General features: G+C 40.6%; 1 protein-coding gene across 2 annotated transcripts in view; it reads right to left on the bottom strand.

Moving 5' to 3' along the window:
• Positions 1-3045: 3045 nt before the first annotated feature.
• PPP1CB (protein phosphatase 1 catalytic subunit beta) overlaps positions 3046-24451 on the bottom strand; it is a 40499-nt gene continuing 19093 nt past the window's right edge. For both annotated transcript variants that reach the window (XM_048512752.1, XM_048512840.1), the window contains 7 exons: positions 19714-19845; positions 16508-16738; positions 15936-16040; positions 8173-8244; positions 6540-6691; positions 5823-5957; positions 3046-4737 (listed from right to left, as the gene is read on the bottom strand). In XM_048512752.1, coding sequence (XP_048368709.1) covers positions 4633-4737; positions 5823-5957; positions 6540-6691; positions 8173-8244; positions 15936-16040; positions 16508-16738; positions 19714-19845 — 932 coding nt within the window. In that variant the 3' untranslated portion in view covers positions 3046-4632. The remainder of the gene's footprint in view (positions 4738-5822; positions 5958-6539; positions 6692-8172; positions 8245-15935; positions 16041-16507; positions 16739-19713; positions 19846-24451) is intronic.

The following is a 24451-nucleotide window of genomic DNA, read 5'->3' on the forward strand; positions in this document are numbered from 1 at the left end:
ATAAAGATGGGTCACATATGAGTGTTAGTAAAATATTCACAAATGCTAAATACACTTCTCACTGATAATACAAACAATGCAAAACCCTCCTACCTACAAGACTGTCTGTCCTGATGTAACCCTCCCCCCTCCCGAGAGCCCTATGAGGAACTGGAAACAACTTTCTGGCGAACCCTGGCCCAAGATGTATCTGGCTCAATCAAGGATAGGGCCTTTTCAGCCCCAGTTCCTGTGCAGTGAGACCACAGCCCTGGTTTAGTTCCTGTAAGGCTGTTTAGTTAGGCTTTTTAGTTAGGTTTTCTAGAATTTTAAAGACAGACAATAATTTATACTTTTTAAAGCTTTTATTCAATTTATTTTATATATTATGTTGTCTATTGAACTGCTCTATGCCAATTTGATCTTGGCCTCAGCCAGGAAAAGGCAGGATAGAAATTCAATAAAATTAAATTTAAAAAATCAAATGACCAAGGATATTTCCACAATATAGAAGTTGTAAATCATGAGACAGAATATCAAAACAATTCTGTACTCAGAATCTCATCTGTTGTATTGTCTTGCAAGATATTTCCCTTCTTTTGGTTTTGATTTGTAAATGGGGGAGTATGGGGGTTGTATGCATAATCCAAATAAGAAGTCAAGTTTTTAATTCACCTTATTTGCTTTACAGGCTGAATCAAAACCAAATCTAAAATTCTTATTTGTCTCCTTGGCAGGAGAATATTGTAATCACCAAATGTATGTGAAACATCAGCAGTGGCGTAGTGGTTAAGAGCAGGTGCACTTTAATCTGGAGGAACCAGGATTCCCCACTCTGCCGCTTGAGCTATGGAGGCTTATCTGGGGAATTCAGATTAGCCTGTGCACTCCAACACATGCTGTCTAGTCACAGTTCTTCTGAGCATTCTCAGCCCCACCTACCTCACAGGGTGTTTGTTGTGAGCGGGGAAGGGAAAGGAGTTTGTAAGCTCCTTTGAGTCTCCTTACAGGAGAGAAGGGGGAGATATAAATCCAACTCTCCTTCTTTTCTTAATGTTAGTGACATATGGAAAGTGACGGTGAAGCTGAGCTGCCCCAGTGATTACTATGAACAGTTAAATAATATTGATATAGATTAGTGTTCGGTCACATCAATGGCATATCATTCACACTCCTTTAAGAGTGCTAAAATTAGTGTCATCAGTGCCTTTTCTGTTTAGCATAGGTTTGAACAATGTCACATATTACATGCTATATTTACTGTAAAACTTTGAAAGTATTTCAATAAGAATAGTTTCACAAAACATTAAAAACTTATTTGCACAATATTTAAATTACTTTAATTAAAATACTGCAGTTCAAGTATTTGTCTTTGGGACATAAAAACCAACCTGGGACACTGTTTAAATTATGTGCCTCAGTGTACTGATAAACAGACTTAATCAGACCATGTTTTATTCAGGGCATCCAAAAATGTTCAAATAATCTTTTTTCAGAAAACACATTTTATGGGTATTAGCCTCCAGAGGGGGGAAAAAGTGCACAAAGCAGACTTGAAAGCCAAAGAAATCGTGTTATCAGAATTTATTCTTACAATTCAGTGGGTTCGAGCCCATTGATCTATTCTGCTAATGATGCAGCTTTCCTCAAGTGCAAAGAGCCACTTGTACTAAAGAAAGGATCATTATGCCAGGGAAAGTTCCCCTGTTGTTGGAGTGGATCCATCCTAACATTCTTTCAAGTTGGCAAGGCTGGTTCCAATATAAAACCTTGTATCAAAAAATGGTTTCAAACAATTTGTGCATTCCTATATAAAATTGTTTTAAAAAGGTAATCTGTGTAATTTGTTCAAAACCTATCCCTTGAACTAGTTATACTCAACTGTCCAATTTCCTTGCTGTCTTTGAGCAAATCAGTTCCAATGAAAGCATGAAGCACATAAACCTTGGAAGGTTTTGCTTACAATTCAAATGTAGAATTATGCTATAAACAATAGACAAGCATCCACAAAGCAAAAAATGTACACTTTTGAATTCCTTGGAATTAAAGGTAGGCAAACTGGTTTAGAGTAACTATTAGTACTTCCATTGTTATAGCACAGAAAAATACTATGGGGCCTGTAACCTAAATAAACTGAAAAGCCAAGAAAACTGCACATCTTGCTTGCCCTTTGAGAATGAACCAATGGGAGACAAAGTGATAAGAGTTTTTACTTACAAGATCTAGCAGCTGATTACAACTGACTTCAAAATAGCTTCAAAGAGGAGGCTTATCACAAACAGTTTTAACCATTACATCCTATATTGATTTCATTGGAATTTAGAAAATACAGCATTACTAGATACTGAGATATGACGGTGAATGTTCCTCAGTCATAAGTAAAGCTGCTTTTTAAAAATAGTGTTATTGTTTCTGAAAGTGGCTTTGTACGCACACGGTCAGTGTTAATGCTTTCTGAAAGTATGTTTAATGTATACAATTTTAGCTACTGTGACTCAAACACCTTATCTGACATGAGAGAGCTCCACCTACTTCACATGCTATTGCAAAAGGACTTTTCTCATCTTGTTACTGTCCTGGCATGGTGATCTCCTTTCTCCTATGTGAATTTGATTCATGAAGAAGTTCAGGGCTGGCTCCTACTAGTTCTTCTGCTCACTGTTAACCAGTTCCACTCACTGCAGTCTACCCCAAATGGCTTTTGTCCCTTTGGGTTTCCCAATCCCCAGCAGAGCTTTTTCAGTGATCAGAGAGGTCTTCCTTTTGGAAGAACTCAACATTTTCCTTTGCAATGAGATATCACTCTGCCAATGTAGCTATGATCGCAGTGAGAGAAGCACAACTTCCAGCCATTAAGTCTACAAGGGGCATCTTGCCTGGCATAGCATATTTCTTGTTGTTACATAACCTGATCCAATCCACTCAAATCAGTGCCACAGGGCTTACACAACACTGTCAGGTTGTTATATAAGGGCCAATATTGAACTGTTGTATGCCATAATGTCAAATCTCTTCATTAAAACGACTTCACTTCATGAAAGGAAGGAATAGAAAGACCAGTCAGACTTCAAATCAATTAAACAACTTTACTAAATGAAAAAAACCTACATTTAATATATGCATTTAAAACAAAATGGAATTAGAAAAGAGACTTAAATCCATTTTAAAGAACTTCTCACTTTGCCAGAAACCACCCTTGCATAATATGTGCCAGTTCATAAAATGCAAGTTATCACAATCCTCAACTTATCATTTATGAAGACAATATTAAGGAGTTTTACATTTATTGTTGCACATTTAGAATGGTATAAATCAGCAGCTTCTCCCTAAATCATATAAATTTGTGTGTGTTCAACAAAATTTGTTTTCTTATCCAATCTGTCTTTCCATTTTTATCCTCCTACAATCTGTGGACATTTACTTTACCACTTTGCCATTTTTTCAATACGAACCCTTTAAGAAAGGAAAACAAGAAAAGAAATACTGCATCAACTCTTGATCATGTACAGAAATTATTGCTACTATAGTACACTACAAAGCAGAAATCTATACAGAAATATATGAACTTTGATCATGAAAATCCAGAGATATACTCTTTAGTGACATAAGCCTTACAATCATGTAGAACATTCACATGGCAATATTAGACAGTCCAACCACCACTAGCCATAGTTAACCTACTGCTCACTGATCAACATCCTATCAAATACATCCTCCTGAAGGGCGTGGAAAAGTGTGGGGGAGAGAAAAGGGCTAGCTTTTCAAGGCTTGTAAAAGGAGGATCTTCATGTTCGGTGAGCTATGCAAGATGCAATTTAATGCAAGTATGGCATTACCAGGAAGCTAAGCATGCCAAAAAGGTGTTTCATGCTAATAAAATCTAATGCAAGGTACCACTTGATCAAGTTACCAACTAATAATACCATTCTTGCCCTATTTTAGTAAAATGAAGTGCCATCATGAGTGTTAATTTAAAATGGTGCAGTGCACAAAGTCATTCTGTGGAAATCTATGATAAAATGCAAGTTTGGTTCTTCAGAAAATATTGACTGCTGGGTTTTCCAAGCAGGGAGCTCTATTCAAGTGAACTAGCTTGGATGTGTTTTACCTTTACATGTGATACTCCTGTCAGAGGGGCACATATTAAGTTAGCAGGAGCACTGAAAGAGGGAGAACAGTGGCAGCTGCCTTTAAAAAATCCCTTCCACAATTCATTTTCAGTCAGGGAACATTGCTAGATACTTTGCCATCATTCTACCTACAAAATAATAGAAATAAAAGCAGTCAAGCAACAGTAAGACCACATTACACAAATGAAACATCATGCTCTCATCTGGTTTAGCTATTACATCAAGCTTAAATTGGGACGTTGGTCAACTTTAAAACTGATGTGAATTATGCAACCAAAAGAATTTGTTTAGATCTGAATTTACTCTATGTTGGTTATTGGAGTATACTTGTTACAATACAGTGTTGCACATCAGTCAACTAGAAAATATTAAAGATCCTTTACCCGTCTCTTTAAGTTAAAGATGTGACATCATAAAGGGTGTCAAATGGCTGGATGGTTTTACAGTGCACACTTATTATATACTGTATATATGGAGTTTTGTCCTTTATAGATCTGATGGTTGTTCTAATGTGTTCCTTTCTTCACCTCTTCTTCGGTGGATTAGCTGTGCGAGGTGGAGTGACTGGACGTCCAGAATTCAATCCACCATACTGGTACTTTGCTTTCTTTTCAGATGGTTTCAGAATCTTAAAAAGCAAAGAAAAAATATTTATTGTAAGAAATCTACAGGCCACCAAAATAACAACACCAAGAAGATTTGAAATTCCTGCATGAATAAATGAGCTGCTTGCATGAAACAATATTTACTTTGTTCCTCATCTTTCTTCCCAGTGGGGACATCAAGCAGTTTACATAATCTTCTTCTAAACATGATGCTGCCCTTCACATGAGATTCTCATTTCCAGTGTACCAATGTAAGCCAATCACAGAAAGGGATTTATGCAATAACCCATTCTGCTTATTCGAGGTCAGTGGTAGCATGTGCAGAAAACAACTGATGCCCTTGACAATGGAGAGCTCCTACCATTTGAAGCAAGTAGGACTGAACTAGATGGACCAACGATTTGACGTTATACAGCAATCTCATAACCAAACTAAGATAGGTTCAAAGAGCCAGTTGAATTGTGTCAGGATGATATTGTTGGGAGGGGGGACTGCCTGGGAATGCTTTCACTTTTGCAGGTGCAGCGCTATCTACTTGCTCTGGCCTTGGAGTCCTGCGGCTGGGAAGGGCCTCCAGACTGGACACTTCTGATTCTTTCTGTTCCCATGTGGGGGTGGGGATTATGCTATCCATATTATCAACTGCTTGGTGCCTTTTTTGCCAGAACTGTCTTCTTCTGTTCCTTACAGGACTTCAATAAAATCCTTGAAAACTCACAAGCAGTTTATTGTCTGATCGGGGGACTGACACATTGTCTTTATCCAGTTTTTAGAGTATTATCAATAACACTTACCAAAAGAAGACACCACAACATGGGGTTCTGGCTCTGATTACTCTGTCTTTAGTCAAGACTTGCTTCAGCCTTTTGTACAAAGTATGCCTTCAATGGTTATAGCTAATGGCCTAACAACCCACCAAACACAAAGGTCGTATTTCCCCAGAATGCGAACCTTCAGATAAGAAAACTCAAGCACAGATTTTTTTTAACCATTTAAGCACTGTCTTCCACTCTAGATTTAAATCAGTAATCTTGTGCTATTAATTTGTGATCCTAAATTGGTTCTTTATTAGAATTACTGAGAAAATTCTAGCCTTAGTTTACTGTACCTGAAAAGAACACATCAACGTTTCATCCACACTCATCATCCCACCAGCGTTATCAAACTCTCCACAATAATTAGGAGCAGAAAATAAGGTAACAAGCTGTCGTTTAGCGAAGAATTCATAGCCATCTTCAACCACCTGTTAGCAAGGAAAAGAAACAGTCAAGCTTAAATATTTTTGCAGTCTTCACCATTTTTTTAATCCACAGCTTCAACAGTTTGTGAAAGTAACTGCACATACAACAGTCACAAGCAATCAAAACCATGTAAAAATCTACATCGACTTAAGTGTCCGCAAGCAAGATGGTGATTGAATATACAAATTAGGATTCTGCAATTTTAATTTTAGCCAGAACAATATCCTGTAATTTAAAATATATAGAATACAAGCAGATTAAGAGAATTCTTGGTTGTGATACAAAACAAGCTTCAATGCCCTCTCTATATTTTTGGGAAAACATTTCCAAGCCCAGAGGCCCAAATTCAAGCAATGCCTGCACAAAAGCAGTACAGCTCACGGCTTCTACAATGTTTTGTAATCTAATGAGAATTCACACCTCATTTTGGGGTAGATCTATTTGCAGCCAACAGCAGGAGAATAGCTATGTGTAGTCTGATTTGTACTGGTTCACCGATACACTCTGGCATGCTGTCCTAGTTTGTGTAGCAGACAGACCTCTTAATAATGGAGAATAAAATACAAGTATAGACAGACTGATACCTGATGAGCTCGACAAATCAAGTCCAAATCATGACGATTCAAAAATTTGCTGACCACATCTGCTCCGAAAGTGAAGGAGACTCCACGATCATTTTCGCCCCATCCCTGCACATCCTTGTCTGGATCAGACCACAGTAGGTCACACAGCAAGCCTTAGGAAGAGAGAGAAAGCCTTAGGAAAAGGTTCTAGCATGTAATTTTATGAAGTATTTTATCTGGTAGACACTTTATGCATGAGTATGCAAACATCAATAAGAGCAATTCTGTTTCTGATGGACTCAAAAACAAAGATCAATCTGATCATAATGAAGGACTGCACCCATACTCACTTCCAACATCCTCTCCCCCACCAGTTAACAATTCAACATCTTCCTATACTCAGTCCTTGTCACTGATCTCCCACAGGAAAAATCTGGAGCAACTGAGAATACAGGAGTTTCAGTGAATTTCCACACTCAATCCAAATCCTGGCTACTAGGTATCTCACATGGATGTAGCCAGCATTAATGTCTTACTTTCCTGAAACAGTGTTTCCTGTAACACAAGCTTTAGAAAATCATCCTGAAAAGGACTGTGTATGCTGGAGCAGTGTTAGAACTGAAACTGGGCAAACAGTTTCATCCATTATGCTGTGTACAAGGTTTGGAATTTTCCTTGACTTTCCATCTCACAACATAGTGGCAAGAAGGCTGAGCTTCAAAACAGGATTTCTATTTAAAATCTCTATCTGCAAGTCACTAAGTCCCCCAACCTCCCTAGAACTCCCTAGAAAAATCTGGATGTAATAGTGACAATGTTGTATATGAGTTTGCAATATATGTTAAGGAGAATACTCTATAAGTACTGCCTTATAGTACCACCTGTTCCAAGTCATATTATAAGCTTATTTGTTTAATGTCAACATCCCCTTTAACTGTTTGCGTCTATATTTAATATTCAGGATTCACAATTGAAAACTTCTTACATACCATATTAAAATTTCCCACACCCAAAGAACACCTAAACTGACATTTTCAAGTAATTTTGTAAGTTATAAATTCTAAAATTGGCACATAACTGATGCAACTGAAGAATTTTAGTTACCAAACTGAAGGAATACTGTAATACTTCCTTCTTACTTATTAAAGAGGGATTCTTTGATTGAAAGATGCAACTCTGCTATTGAGTTTTGACTTCCAGCTACCAGATATTATTACCTAATTAGGCTTCCATTAGCTCTTTAATTAATTAATATTTAGTTAATGCAAAGTTTACTTTGTTTTCCCCTCCCAACTTTACAAGGAATGTGTGTTCCAACAGGAGCTACAGAAATACTCTTGGCTTTTTATTTCTTCAGGTAGAGACTGCCATTTTTTCCTTGCTTAATTTCAGAATTCTGATGCATGAGACCAGTTATATTCAGAACTCATTTAAGTCTGTAGCTAATTTTGTACAGGCTACAGACCAAGATGTTCTCCATCTTCTTGTCCCTCTAACTGTTTAAATAGGCAGCCTGATGAAGAGTTCTTGAGAGCTCAGAGCTCTGCAGACTGATATTTTATATTACATTACTTGTTTTCAGATTTTTCTATGAGCTACAAGTTCAAACTTTAAGACATGTTTGCTTATGAGCAAATATTTGTACAGGCCTTACCTGTGTCAGGAACATCTGTAGGTCTCATAATTCTTCGAATCTGTTCCATTGACTGAAGATCTGGAGACAGCCCTGTCAAAGTGAGAGATTAAGCTCATTCTCCTTGTTTGGGGAAGATGTGTCAAAGCAGTGAACGAGTTTGACAGTACTAGCCCTATTTTCCACTGTGAAAAAGTTTAATCAGTAAACCACATTTAATGCATTTAGTTTTTAAGCACAAAAGATTTAATGGATATTAATGAGCTCTTTTCCAAGCACTTTAAAAGTGTCAAATTTCAATTTACTATCCATGTTAGAGTTACCTCCAGTCTCTCAGAATGAATATAAAGGTAAACTCCAATATGCAACTGTGTTGTCACTTTAGGCAGGGACTGAATGGAAACATCCACTTTATTAAAAATGTAAGGGATTCTCTAGCTGACCTCTGTACAGATACTTAAGTCTAGGTGTGGCTAAGGGCAACAGCCAAACAGCTCTTGGCTTACAGCCAGCCTAGCGAACGAGCACCTGCCCAGAATGCAAATGTTTTGGAGGATCAGTGAAAATGTTGACTACGTCTGCTGCTGAGGAGAAAAGAGCAAGTGCTATACCAGGAATTGTAAGGGGAAAGACTGAAAATAACCCAGCCGCTACTTCAGTACCCTTGTATAAATCTACACATTTGGAACACTACTTAGTTTGGGTTGCCTCATCTCAAAATTAAACTGTACAACTGAAAAAGGAGACAAGGATAATAAAAAACTGCTTAGTACTCTGTATGCAAAATCACACTAAGGAGTTTGGGCTTTTCATTTTAGAAAAGACAAGGCAGGGAGATATGATAAGAGGTTTCTAAAATTATGTAAAGTGTGGATAAAAAGAATTTTCTCTCCCAAAATAGAATGCATGCCACCTGCACTTTGTCACATAATTAATTTGTGGAATGTACTGTTGTGACATGTGGTGGTGGCCGTGACTTAAACAGCTTTACAGCAGATTAGACATATTCGCAGAGGATTAATATATCAAAGGCTATTATCTATGTCATCCAGATGGAACTCCCATGTTCAGAGGCAGTGCAATGCTGAATGCCTGTTAGAGAACAGCAACAGGGGCATGCTGTAGCCTATCTTCTCCTGCTACAGGCTTGATGGATTACCAGTACAGAAAGTATATTTAATCCAAAAACAACAACCACCACCCTGTGTCATGGGGCCTGGGTTCTCCACCTTAACTCAATGTGGTCCAAATTAGTTTGTTCAGGCTATCAGGTATTCTAAACTGGTATAAAAAAATCAAATATTTGAAAAAGACAGGACATAAACAGTTTTAACATTAGTTTTTACATTAAAAAACCTCTTCTGGCGTTTAAACATTCATGTTACCTGCAACGAAACTTGCTTCACATTATTCTCTATGAACAAGTAAGTTCCACATTAGGAAGTCTGTGCATAGTGAGTTCAAAGTGCAGAGCATGTTTGCCATAAACAAGTCAGTGCACACACAGGCTTCTAAGGAATGTTTTTGCAGCAAGTGATAGTAAAATGCAACATGAATTATTGTTCAGAATGTCAGATGCAGTATACACACTCCTCAAAAAGCAGTGTATATATATCTAAATCTGAACATGGCTCCGGAATGCAGACCAAAAATATGCAAAATAAGGACATAAACACACAGGAGGGATTTTTCTGTAGACCTGGCTCGATTGATCTTATATTCAGGAGGTGAGGCATTGCTGCCTGGTTGCGCTTTCCCTTCGTGGTTCGCCAGTTTTGGTGAGACCTGAAAAAAGGAGGCTGGGGATGGGAGGTAAATTCTTGGAGAACTGTGACCTGGGAGGCAAAAATGAGCCGTCCGCCATCTTGGAGATGGGGGTACTGGCGGGGGGAGGGGGGGGGAGGTGGCCTGCCTGCTGAGAGGCTGTTTTCACTCTCAATGTGCTCCGAGGGGTTGAAGATCCATCCCCCACACAGAAAAAACAGTCAAAGACAAACAGGGCACAGACAATAGACAAAAAATAGACAATAGACAAAAATATAATGGCATATAAGTCGGATTTTTCAGCACATATTTTGTGCTGAAAAAGCTCCCCTCAACTTATACACGAGTCAGGTGTATTTAAAAAAATATTTTAGGGTTTTTTCTTTGTCGGCCGCCAGGGGGTGCAGTTTTTAGGCTAGCAGCACCAAAATTTTAGGGATTTTTCAAGAGACTCTCCTGAAGATACCACCCAAGTTTCATAAAGTTTGGTTCAGGGAGTCCAAAGTTATGGACCCCCAAAGGGGGTTTCCAATGGGAGCTAATAGTAGATGGGGCTACATTTTGAGGGTCCATAACTTTGGACCCCTTGAACCAAACTTCACCAAACCTGGGTGGTATCATCAGGATAATCTCTTGCTGATACTAGACAGGTTTGGTGATATTTGGTTTAGGGGGTCCAAAGTTAAGTATCCCCAAAGTGGGTGCTCCCATCCCCCATTGTTTCCAATGGAAGCTAATAGTAGATGGGGCTACCCTTTTGAGGGTCCATAACTTTGGACCCCTAAACCAAACTTCACCAAACCTGGGTGGTATCATCAGGAGGGTCTCCTAAAGATACTCTGAAATGTTGGTACTGCTAACATAAACATTCCTCCCCTGACCAAAAATCCAGTTTTGAAGGATTTTAACTCTTGTGTTGTAGCTTTGTTGCTGATTGAGCTAAGGTTTTTGTACTTTTAAAGTTATTGTTGAGACCATATTGTTTTTGTTGACCCTCTTTTCTACTTACAGAGCTAGTTTACTGTTTTCCTTTGAAATAAATATTCAAAAACATTTAACCTACTGATGCCAATTAATGTAATTTTATTGGTATCTATTTTTATAATTTACCAGTAGCTGCTGCATTTCCCACCCTCGACTTACACGCAGGTCAATAAGTTTTCCCAGTTTTTTGTCGTAAAATTAGGTGCCTCGACTTATATGCGGGTCGACTTATACACGAGTATATACGGTACTAAGGGTAAGGTTGAAAGATAAGATAAGCGGAACCTAACGCTAGAGGAAGATAACTGGAATCAAAATGGAGACAGAGCCAGGAACAAGAAACTGAAAAAATTAGTCCTCCCTAACAGAAGGATAAGGAAACACCCATCCTAAGATGGCCTCCGCCTCCAGGAGAAAACAATGGTAAACTATGAAGACCCACAGAATAATTTATCCAAATTGGGTGAGTGGGCAACAACAAGTAGGCAAATGAAATTCAGCACAGTGTAAGATAATGGCCCTTTCCGCATGGGCCAAAAATGACAGCCTGGGGGCGGTAAAAATGCCGCCCCCAGGCCGCCGTTCGCACAGGCGGCGCTGCTGCAACGCAGCAGCGCCGACCTGACTGCGCTTCCCCCCCCCCCAGGGCGACGTCAGGCCGCCCTAAACAACAACCCTTTAAAGGGTTGTTGTTGGGGGGAAAGTGTCTTCCCGGCGGCGCGGTGCGAACCACGCCGCCAGGAACACGCTGTCTCCCTGGCCCGTCCCACTCACCTTGTCCCTGTCGTCGCCTGCTGGCCGTCGAAGCCCTGCCCACGCTGTCCTCCGACCCCTGGAGGTCGGAGGGCAGCGTGTGGCGGGCTTCAACGGCCAGCAGGCTAATTTTAACGGGACAAGGTGAGTGGGACGGGCCAGGGAGAAGAGGCCGCTCCGTGCGGAGCCGCCTGCCGTTTGCCGGCCTCTGCTGCGGCCGCTCGCATGCGTGCATGCGAACGGCCTTCGCCTCCACGCCAGCGGAATTCTCGCTGGCGTGGAGGCGACAGGGAGGCCGTGCGGAAACGGTCAATGAAAATTGGACAAAGAACTCTAAATATAAATATATGCTGGTAGAGTCTGAATTTATCAAGACTAAGATTAAAGTGAATAGTTTGATATAAAAGTTGACTCAGCATGTGGCAGTGGTTAAAAAAAGGAAAACTCCACACCAGGAATGACTAAGAAAGAAACTGAAAATAAAATGATCAATATTGTAAAGTGCCTGTATGCATCTATGGTGCAACCTTGTTTGATGTTCAGCATAGAGTTCTATTGCCAAATTCCAAAAAGGCTATTTCACAGCTGAAAAAAGTAAAAATCAAAGAAACAAAGATGATTGGGATGCCTTTCCTATGAGGAAAGGCTACAGACACTGGGCTTATCTGCTTAGAAAAAACTGGGGTGGGGTGGGAAATCACAGAAATTTATAAGAGTATGCATGTGGTAGAAAAAGTCATTTCCCCCATCTCTCTAAGGCCCCTTCCGCACATGCAAAATAATGTGTTTTCAAACGACTTTCACAACTGTTTGCAAGTGGATTTTGCTATTCCGCACAGCTTCAAAGAGCACTGAAAGCAGTTTGAAAGTGCATTATTCTGCATGTGCGGAATGAGCCTAATAAAACACTAAACACAGGGGCACCCAGTGAAGTTGACATGCAGCAGATCCAAGAAAAACAAAGTTTCTTATGTTTCTTAAGACAAGTTCTTATGTTCTTAAAGTTAAATTCTTTTTTAAGCATTATTAAAATTGTGGAATTCACTGATGACTATCTGCATGGATAAAAGAGGGACAGACCCATGGAGGTTAAATTCATCAGTGGTTACCAGACATGGTAATTAAGAGAACCTACATATTCACAAGCACCAGTCCTCTGAATATCTGTGCTAGGATGCAACATCAAGGAAAGGTTTTTGCTTCTATGTTCTGTTGGTGGGCCCTTCAAGGCAATTGGTTGGCCATTGTGTAAAACAGGTTGCTGATCACGATGGACTACTGGTCTGATCCAGCAGGGATCTTATTTATCCTCTACTCCACCACATCCCTCAAACTCTAAAAATGTGCCTCTGACAAAATAGCGGTTCAAGCTTATGAATCACTTCAGTGAAATGCAATTTAGAAGCACTGAAGGTCAAGGAGACTACTGAAAAAGAAAAATATGGTTTCGCTAACTTAAACTATCAAAAACTTCACAGCTACTTGTAAGCTTGGCTCACATTAAGCTAAGAGGACAAGTAATATGAAGTGAAGGGAACAGCAAAAAGGTCACTCAGATAGCAATGAGATTAGCAGCCTCAGTGCAGGCAACTGTAGTCTGCAGACACACCCCAAGCATTATCAGCATTAGAAGGCTGCAGTGGAAAAAGTTGTCAGAGCAGCTATGTGAGAAGTTTCGAGCTATGGATTGACAATATTTAGCTGGAAGGGTAAACAAGTTCAAATTTAAGCAATACACTGGGGCAAACTTAACCAAAATACATGGTGCTTTTATGTTTTACTGTATGTTATTCAGCCAGATTTTGGAAAAAATGAACATCCCAGGATTAATTGTCGAAGGCTTTCACGGCTGGATTCAACTGGTTCTGGTGGGTTTTCCGGGCTGTGTGGCAGTGGTCTGGTGGATCTTGTTCCTAACGTTTCGCCTGCATCTGTGGCTGGCATCTTCAGAGGTGTATCACAGAGGGAAGTCTGTTACACTCTGTGATACACCTCTGAAGATGCCAGCTACAGATGAAGGCGAAACGTTAGGAACAAGATCCACCAGACCACGGCCACACAGCCCGGAAAACCCACCAGAACCAATCCCAGGATGAGTTTTCAAGCAAAGTATGCAGAAGCACAATCTGCTGTGTGAAACACCCCACCTCATTTCAGTCATCTGGATCTCATTTTAAGTTTTGATCCATGGTTTTCACTGTCAATGGTATATACTTCAAGGTTCTTCTTTGGCTAGCTATTGATAACCCAGGGACTTCAAGGAATTTAGAAACAGATTTGGAAGAATCTGACTAAAAGTAAAGACATGATATTGAATGTGTTTCATGCCTACCCTTCCTACAGTTTGAAACACCTTTTCCTTTTGTAAATTTAACTGAAATACATACTCCAGAATGTTGATTCATGATTACTTAACAGAAACATGTAAATGGTAGAACTTAATTCAAATGAATATTGTATATTACAGAAGGGAATATAAAACAAGTAAAAACTACAACGGCATAAAACCAGCGACACTGCTTTTTTTATGATGAGTGATAAACACTATAGAAGTCTTGCTGCTGATGCCAAAAGAACTTGTTCCATATTTAGTGGTTGTTTCAAGTTGCATATTCTATATCTGCTTCAGTTTGGAAATCTATTTACTCTGAAGCCAACGTTTGTTAAGGAATGCTCTGTGTTCATTCTGCAGTTGAACAATTTTCAACACAAAAACTGTTTTGGAGAGCAGTCCACCAAAACTCATTCTGAAGGAAGCAACCTGATCATGGGCATTTTAACAAAAACCCTGAACAGTATCCATGTACTTCATGCTTAATCAGTGAAAACATTCTAGTGGGCTTGTGTCAGCCATCAATGTTTAATTTGCATACAGAGTTTTCCATATCAGTTCTCTACGTAGCAAATACAAGATTTACTTTGTTCAATAGCTCATATGAATGCAGTGTTTGCATGCCAGTTGGTGGACCACTGTTAGTGTGTTGACCATAAAATGGGGTAAGATCCTTTTCAACGTTATTACCACCACCAAAATGTCAGAAAAGTAAGTACTTTCCAACAACCTCCTTGTGGTAGCTTCTAAGTTAAACCTTCAATTGTGCGTAACCCTTTCAAGGCTCAACCTTGACTTCAAAGACACCACTGCCTGTAATTCTCATTCTGTATTCAGCACCCTAGCACAAAGATGACAGAACCCCAAACCCTCACAGAAGTTTTTCTGCAGCAGTTTACAGGAGGCACTCCATCTTAGTCCTGATGCAGGCAATCGCCCTTCTGCCAGGAGAGAGCAACTATTCTACTCTATTGTGCTGGTACAGATGGAAACACAGGGGGGTTTAGTCAATATCCTTGTAAATGAAATGGGCACACGCAGGCATTTCCCCCTCTCTCTGTTCTTCATCCAGTGATATTACTACTTACTCCAACCAAAGCGACTTAAATAGCTGACCTTTACAACTGATAGTCATGATGCAAGCATAATATAGCACAAATGAAAAACAGCACACATTTCTCAAAACAGATGAATATCACATTAACTGACATGGATGGTTCACATATTTAAACATAAAAAAAGATTTAAAGTGCCACTTATGTAAACGAATCAAATTCAGTTTATCACAAAATTTGTCTTCATTTTAAGATAACAACAGTAGATTTTGGACTTCCCCATTTTGCTTCAAACAATTTATTATCTCCCTTGTAACCTGTTTTTATTATCTAGCCAAACAAGAAGCCCAAGAACCCAAAAGCTTGCATGGTGTTTTGTGGTGTTTCCCCTAATCCCAACAATGCATTTGGAAGTTGTCTGAAGACTAAAGCAGTATGGCAAAAGAGTAAGTGAAGGGAATGCAGAAGTAGTCTGGGATATTTTTAAACTACAATATAGTAGTCATTATTTCAGCTCCCATTTGTCTGCTGAAATTAGACTTTGCCATTGGTCCATAAAATGAACGAGTCTATTTTCATTGGGAAACACTGGGTGACTAAACTCTCGGATTTATTCTCCCATATTTAATCTACACCTTTTTGTGGTACTGGGAAAATAAACTAGACTCTCATACCCAAGTTAGCTTTTCAGCCCAAATCTGAAGAAATTAAAATGCCTCATGCACCCAGAATTACTGGGGGGGGGGGGGGGAGTTCCTGGAAATCACTGATATTATCAATCTGTCTTGGATTACATTGCAACTACTTTGTTGGAAATTAGTTGTGAGGTAAATTGCAGAATATTACCTGGTTTACTTTTTATTTTTAACATACTGAAGAAACAATAATTTAATTACCTCCATGACAGCAGAAAATCTTCTCATCTACAATAGCTGCAATAGGCAGACAATTAAAGCAGTCTGTAAATGTCTTCCAAAGCTTGATATTAAATCGCCGTTTACCTAATGGAATTGGAAGAGTACTGTATTAGGACTTGCATAAGTTGCTTAGGCTCACAGCATTATAAAAAGAATAAGATATGAAGAGATTTAAGTTGAAGAGATGTAAATTATGCATGACATTTAATGCTTCTGAATTGTTTTCCTACGGTTCGTTTTTAAATAAATTTACACATTAACAAAGAAAAAGGAAAGACCTCTCTACAGCTATTTTTACCTTGCTTGTTCAAAAAGCAGCTCAAATGGGGCTGTCCTCCTCTTCATTGTGTTCCCTTACAACTTTGGGAGGTACATTAGTTTGTGAAGGTGTGACTGGCCCAAAGGCACCACGGGGTTCTGAACTTGGGCCTCCACGGTCCTAGTTCAACATTCTACTACACTGCCGTCAGCCTGCCTGCTCATACATGAAAAGCTGCATCCTGACATTGAAAAAATTCTAACAGATCTCTGGAAAGGCTGCATTTACTTACACTCATCATAGAATCCATAAATGCGATTAATACTAGCACACTCATGGTTTCCTCTCAAGAGGAAAAAATTCTCCGGATATTTGATTTTATACGCAAGTAATAAGCAGATGGTTTCCAAGGACTGTTTGCCTCTGTCCACATAATCCCCCAGAAAAAGATAATTGGCTTCAGGTGGAAATCCCCCATACTCAAACAATCGAAGTAAATCTGTATATTGACCGTGAATGTCACCTAAAAGAAAGGAAAATTGAGATTTCACATGTTAGTATCATGAGGTAAGGTCCAAAGTAGCCCACTACGCTGGTAACATATTACGTTTTAGGATGAGCTGAACACTGTATAGTTTTGTACTTCCACTTCTTCTTTTCTATTTTTTTCCTACAGAAAAATGAGGTAACACTGAAAAAGCCCTATTTATTCATTCAGTCATACATTCTTCAAACTTATAGGCTGCCCTCTGCTGAAGGGCTCAGGGCGGTGAACCACATACAATATAATCATTGAATACAATAGAAACATTATTAAAAACCATAATAATCTATATTTAAGTTAGATTTTTAAAACCAAATAATTTCCGAAGGCAACTAACCCCCTCCCCCCCCGGCCCGAAAATGAGCCCACTGGAGGTATGGATGATGGAATCACTCTCAAGCCAGCTGGCCAAATGTCTGGCGGAACAGGTCCGTTTTACAGGCCCTGAGGAAATTCAAGTCCCACAAGGCCCTGGTCTTTTTAGGGAGCCTGTTCCACCAAAGGGTGGCCAGGACCGTAAAGGCCCTGGCCCTAGTAGAGGCCAGCCGGATGTGTTTGGGGCCAGCGACCTCTAATAGGCACTCCACCAAAGATCGGAGGGTCCTAATAGGGCAATATGGGAAGACATGGTCCCTCAAGTATGCAGGCCCAAGGCCATTTATAGCCATGAAGGTTAAAACCAGCACCTTGAACATGACCTGGAACTTGATGGGCAAAGAATGGAGGTGGTATAGGACTGGAGTAATCTGTTAATTAAATAATACACACTCTCAGAGACTTCACTTTTCCCTATCTAGGTGCTTTCTCCGCAGAGACCTGCAAACAAGCCCTCCGTGTGATTTAAGTATTGTCTTTGTGATGTTTCCTTGGCTCAAGTTTCACATTGGCCTGGTTTTTCCTGGTCCTTCCACAAAAACTAGATATCCAGCCTCTTGAGACGCAAAGCCCTCTTTCTCCCTGTTCTGAGAGCTACCTCTCTTCTCCTTTTTCCTTTCTCTCCCCACAAACATCCACTCTCTGGCATTTTATACAGAAGCAAGTAGCTAATCAGGTAGAGCTCCAAGTTAACTCTTTAAATTCCTTTTCTCTGACATAACTTCACTTTAAAACTAACCCTTAAACAGCAGTCTGTCACAGTCCTCCAAAACATCCTCACAGCCCTCAGTTTGCAAGAGATGAACACGGCTGTTAACAATAGGACATTCTGGATATCAGCTCATATGGTCACCACAAGTTGGAAGTAACTTGCCTTGATCACCTTTAACACACAACCCTAGAGCAAAACAGATTCTGCTGGAGAAGGGTCTGCATAAATGACTGAAGGACTTTTCACTGGAGGAAAAGAAACTTAAGTTGAAGGATGATTCCTCAGGCTTAGAGGGAGGCTTTGTGGAAGTCACACCGTGCCCTCTATGGAGTTCAGTGCTAGGCTACAGCTTGTTAGGAGCTTGAAGTTGGTCCCCCGTTCCTTATTTGTGAATTCGTCTGGAAATACTGAGGACGATTGCACAAACTGGAAATCAACTTCAAACTCCTCAGCTAGTTTTTGTTGTTAACTACCAACCTTTCCCCAGCTGCACCTTTTGCCCTCTGTTTTGTCCAGATCTCCTTTGGGCTCTTCCCACTGAACCATATCCTGGCTAGGCCTTCCAGGTCACTCTAATCCCCTGGCAATGTGAGAAGCCTGCAGGCCGCTCCTGCAACCACTGTCTCCTTTGGAAGGAGTGAACAGAGTGGGGACTGGGGAAAGGTGGTCGCTGTGACAAGAGGGAAAGCAGTTGCTGGGGCTGCTAGGTTCTTTCCTCACTGCAAGAACAGAAGCCCAGTCAGGGAAAGAAGAGCCAGGACTTACTGGTAAGTAAATCTCCCCTCTCTCCCTTTCTTTCACTAGCTATGCTTAGTTTTATGGAAGTTGCACCTGGTGCTCTAAAGTCTCAGAAACTGGCTGTGATTCTTCAGAAGGGGGCCTGTCCAGAAAATCCTTTGTGTATGTTCAGAGGCACTCTTTCTGTACCGCTGTATGCCTCTCTGGCAATTTACTTTTTAATCTTTTTCACTGAGAAGATATTTTGGAGTTTAAATGAAGTCTAGTGGACTCCCCCTTCTTCTTTTAGTCCCAGTATTCTTTAAAAACATTGTAGAAGGGCACTTTCTCACCTCCTAACAGCTCAAAATGCCCCCCTCAAGTTATATCTTGGAGTTATCTCGGGTGCCCTGACCTGGATGGTCCAAGCTAGCCCAGTCTCACTAGAACTCAGAAGGTAAGTAGTCTGCTGTGTATAGAGCAACTAACTGCTGAATTCCACTATTTTGTATGTGCTGGTTTTTACCAGTTCTGTGTAAGCATGGTGATTGGCTGGAAGTGAGTTGTGAATGGCAGTTGGCTGGAAGCGAGTCATGTCCATCTTCCAGGATTGCACAATTATATAGAAATAAGCAGCCTAACAGGACCTAAATTAACATAAATACTCAATGTTGGCATGTTTTACAAATCACTCAATTATACAAGGTGACACCTCTGTTTAATAAATCTTTGGGACATCAAGCAAGCAGGCCATCCCTTTTGTTTTAATTTATACAAGAAGCCTCTAGGGAGGGAGTTTCTGCTTTCCTTTAGTTTTTGGCTCTGCAGGTCTCCTGTGTGTAAGTGGGTTACTAAAGTAGCTGATTGACAGGCTGACTAAAAGAAGGGCAAGCGAGAGCCAGGGCTAAATAAAAACCTTAGTAGGTTAAACAAAGCTGATGTGTCCTGTTGTTCACAATACTACATATGGCGACAAGGATAAACTCAAGGATATGCAAAGAAAAACTCACCCCTAGAGTCTTCTTGTATCCATTACAACATTTTAATTAGGTTATAGAGAAGTACCCTCTTAATCCATAATAAAATCAGATGAATTTGTTGAGATCTTGTTCATAAGCAGGCATTACCAGACAAACACGGTCACACATACCACAGATCTTCAGTGGTGCTTCTAATTCCAGAAGAATGGGCTGGCTAAGGAAGATTTCTCGTGATTTTATACACAAGCCACGTACTTCAGCTTCTGTCATCTGCACAATCTTGCCAGGACGACATCCTCGCACTGAAAGAGAAGAAAAAACAGCAAATACTTATAATTCAGTTTCTATAAGAATGTGTCTAGGGGAACAGAATGGAACTAGTTTTTTTTTTAAAAGAGATAACATTCCCTTTTAATCTTTTATAAAGGTTTCATAGCAAATATGTAACATATTTAATATAGGTCAAAATATAGAAGAATTTTTACTTTGCACTTTAAAACCTTCTACATTTTTGAATACCTGCTTCTAAGTAAAACCACAGCAAATTCCTTTGCTTGTTAGTTTTAGCTGAAGAGGTAGTCAATCCTTATCACTGTGCAAGCTGTAAGTAACTATTATGCATGGTATCCAAAGGATAAGAGACACAGCTCCAACTGTACTTTTTGCCTCAACAAAAATCAACATATCAATACAATTAAGTTTCAATGCAGTGTCATTTGGATGGGGGAATGGCAGAATGGACACAGTGATGACCCAAATGACATCATTTAATCACAGGTGTTCTGGAACAGTACTTCAGTGCCTGTCAGGAGAGCAATGCATCCTGTATGAATTGGGTTTACCTCCCTATTTCTCAAATGGCAGAAGTTAATATGTTCAAGTGCTACAACAGTATAGGGTACAGCAGTTTACAGCACTGCCTCAAGTACTGAGCATATCTGGAGAAGTGAGCTAACCACCCCAGGGCAGGCAAGCTAACATACTCACACCTGTGCTCAACGACGTCTTGAAGCGGGGGGGGGGGGGTACTGCTTCCCTTTTCTAGAAAAAACACTACAAGAAATACAGATATATACAACACATTCTTATCAAACCTAACTTGTTTTATGTATTGTCGAAGGCAGGCGAAACGTCAGGAGAGAATGCTGCTAGAACATGGCCATGCAGCCCGGAAACCACACAGCACCCCACTAACTTATTTTATTAGCAAAAATTGATGCTACTTCCCCACAAACCTGCCCAACATGGCTTACAAAGTAAACAAAATATTTAAAAGATATTAATTAAAAACCTGCATCAGGAAAAAACCTGAGCCAGCCATAAAAACAGACAATTGAAAATAAACCGGGGGGGGGGGGGGGGGATCAGTTCCGTAATTAAAACCCTGGTTGAACCGAAAAGTTTTGGTCTGGCACCTGAAAGAACGCAAAGTAGGCACCAGGAAGAGGATCCCAAGTGATATGGCACTACTGAAAACATCTTCTCTCAGTTCACCTCTGAGGGCACAAAGAACAGGACTTGTGAAGCAGACCTTATCTGACAAGGTGAACATTATGGAGGATGTGGACCTTCAAGTGATCTTGGCCCCCAATGTTCAGAGTTTCAAAGAACCAGCACTTTGAATTGTGCCCAGAAAAAAATGGGCAGCCAGTACTGATCTTTTAGCACTGGGTGATACAATCCCTGTATTCTATCTCAGACAATAGCTGGGCTGCTACATTTTGGACAAGCTGACGTTTCTGGATCTTTTTCAAAGGCAGCCTCACAGAAAGCACTTCACGGTACCCTAAACTGGATGTAATCAGAGCAGGGACCACAATGGCCAGCTCTTGCTTTTTGAAGAATGGCTGTGGAAGGAGTATTAGGTTACGCTGATAAAGAGCACTAAGTGTCACAAAAGATCCAACAGTACCCCCAGGCTGGTCAGGATCCAGCAGTACCCCCAGGTTACAAACCTGTGCAACACCCTCCAGGCTGACTCCTCAGTCCTCAATCAGCTTTGACCAGAAGCATCTTAGTCTGGGTCTGGGTTAAGCTTCAATTTATCTGCCCTCCTCCATTACCATCTTCAGGCATCTGCTCAGGACACCTACAGACCCATCTGACTCAGCTATTAAGGAGAAGTAGAGTTCATGGCATCCACATATTGGTGAAGCCTCACTTCAAATCCCCTGAAGATCACTCTCACTGGTTTCATGTAGATGATATACAGAACAGGGGACAAGAAGGAATTCTGCAATACTACACTGCATAAATGCCACAGTGCTGAGTAGCAGTACCCCAGCATCGCGTTCTGGAATCAGTCAGTCAGTTAAGAGCAGAATCACTGGAATATGATCCCCCCACCCCCAAACTCAAGCAGCCTCTCCAAAAGCACACCATAGTTGATAATATTGAATTCTTCTTTCCGAACTGGTTTCCTGTACGTGCAGGGTCAGTTTTGTAATTGTCTTTTCCAAAGGTCATGATTTTGAGAGTCTTCTGGGGTAAGGTTCTTTGCCCGTAGGTCTTCATTGATTGTGACCATCCACTGTTTTTTGGGTCTGCCAGGTTCAAGGTGCAGGGCTGTCTTTGCTACGGATGTTTTCTTATGGCGCATGATGTGGCCATACCACCTTAGCGTTGCCTGCCTCATGTACAGGTCAATTGGTGTTTGCCGTAAGTCATCATTTGGCACATGATTGGACAGCGTCAGGTTTAGCATCCATCGACGCATCTTCATTTCCATGAAATGAAGGGCTTGTTCATGTTTTCTTGTTGCTGGCCAGCATTTGGCTCCATACAGTGCTACTGGGGGAACAACTGTTTTGTAGATTTTGGCCTTGAGGTGTTCAGGCATTTTCTTGTTACACAAGATGCCAGTGGTTTGCCGTCATTTAAGCAGTATTGACTCGTAACCGGGCAGCTGTCAATGTGCTTCCATCAGCTGAAATCAGTGATCCAAGGTATTTGAATTCGGTGACCTTGTTTAATTTCTGGCTGCTGATTTTTATTGTTCCATCTGTTTGGGGGCCACATTTGAAGTACCATATATACTTGTGTATATGTCGATCCGAATATAAGTTGAGCCATCTTATTTTACCACAAAAAATGGGAAAACTTATTGACTCAAGTATAAGTCTAGGGTGGGAAATGCAGCAGCTACTGGTAAATTTCAAAAATAAAAATAGATACGGTTGGGAACTATTTGGGGGTCTCTGCCACTGACCCCCCATCTCACCAATCCCAAGGTTTCTGCCACCGATCTCTCCATCCTGCAGCTTGTCCAGCTCACCCAGGAGCCAGGGGCCGGCCACCACCGAGAAGACAGCAGAGGCAGAGAAAGCAACTGAAAGGGGGAAGGTAGAGAAGAAGGAAGGAGAGCGAAGCAGAGAAGGAGGCTGAGAAAGCAGCTGAAAGGGGGAAGGCAGAGAAGAAGGCAGGAGAGAGCGAAGACGGGAGAGAGGGAATGCCACACAAGAATTAAGTGGGACCCTCACTCGTGTATAAGCCGAGGGGGGCTTTTTTCAGCACAAAAAATGTGCTGAAAAAGTAGACTTATATGTGAGTATAGAAGGGATTCAGTTTTTGGAATGTTCAGATGTAATCCATATTCTGTGAGCTGATTGTTCCATGACTGCAACTGTTGTTGTAGCGCCTGGTGGTCTTTGTTGGCAAGTATGACGCCATCACCATACAGAAGTATCCATGGGTGTGCCGTCTGCAAGTCAGCAGCAAGAGTATCCATGCAGAGTATAAACAGCAATGGTGATAGGGCAGAGCCTTGATGTACGCCGACACTGATGTTAAAAGGTGGGGAGATTCCTGCTGGACACACCCCTTGCTTGTTGCTTTGCTATATAGCATTTGCGTCCATTGCACATATTCTTCTGGGATTCCATGTGTTCAAAGTGCATTCCATATGAGAGCATGAGGGATCATATTGAAGGCTTTTTCCAGGTTCAGGAAAGCCAGGTGCAGTGGTATTTTCTTTTCTCTGTGTTTTTCCATTAACAGTCAAGTGGCATGTATAGCATCAGTAATGCCACAGCCCTTGATGAAGCCGAACTGGTTTGGTGTGATGGATATGTGATTTTGCATTCGTTAATCTAATATTCTCTTGAATATTTTCATTGCATTACAGAGTAGGTGTACTGGTCTGTTGATAATATTGAATGCCACAGAAAAATCCAGGGGCACACTCCCATCATTCTAATGGCAAAAATAATCTATTTGGATAATTCACAGCTGTCTGACTGAATACCCTTATTCCACCTCCAACTAATGGAAGAAGAGAATATCAAGCTGCTGTTGAGAAAATAGTTGGTCCACACTTGATTTAGAAGTTCAAAGAAATCCTGCCTATGATTATATGAGGCAGAGATGAGATAAGAGAACTTGCTTCTCTTGGTGGTTCCTTCAGATGAACCCTGTTTTGTTACTCTGTTGGGGGGAATCCTAGAGATCTAAACTCTGGGGAGAAGGAAACTCTGGGGAGAAGGAAAGAAGAACTGGTGACCAACTTCTTTAGTATCTAGAAGAAGAGTTGGCTTTTATACTGCACTTTTCTCTACCTTGAGGAGTCTCAAAGCAGTTTACAATCCTCTTCATCTCCTCACAACAGGCACTTTGTGAGGTAGGCAAGGCCAAGAGTGTTCTGAGAGAACTGCAACTGGCTCAAGATCACTGAGCTGGGAGAAGTGGGAAATCAAATCTCCAGATCAGAGTCTGCTGTTCTTAACCACTACACCACGTTGGCTCTCATCTAAAAAAAATTTCCATCCCTTTCCCCCATATCAACAGCAATACCTGGTTGTAGGAATGAGGGTTCATCCTAGAGCAGGTGGAGTACTACAAGTATGATAAAATTAAGGCTCTGTTTACCCACAATATTTCTCCCTAAAAATTAGCCAAGATCCAGGCAAGTTT

This window comes from Sphaerodactylus townsendi, linkage group LG01 (genome assembly GCF_021028975.2).
Source record: "Sphaerodactylus townsendi isolate TG3544 linkage group LG01, MPM_Stown_v2.3, whole genome shotgun sequence".
Lineage (NCBI taxonomy): Eukaryota > Metazoa > Chordata > Lepidosauria > Squamata > Sphaerodactylidae > Sphaerodactylus > Sphaerodactylus townsendi.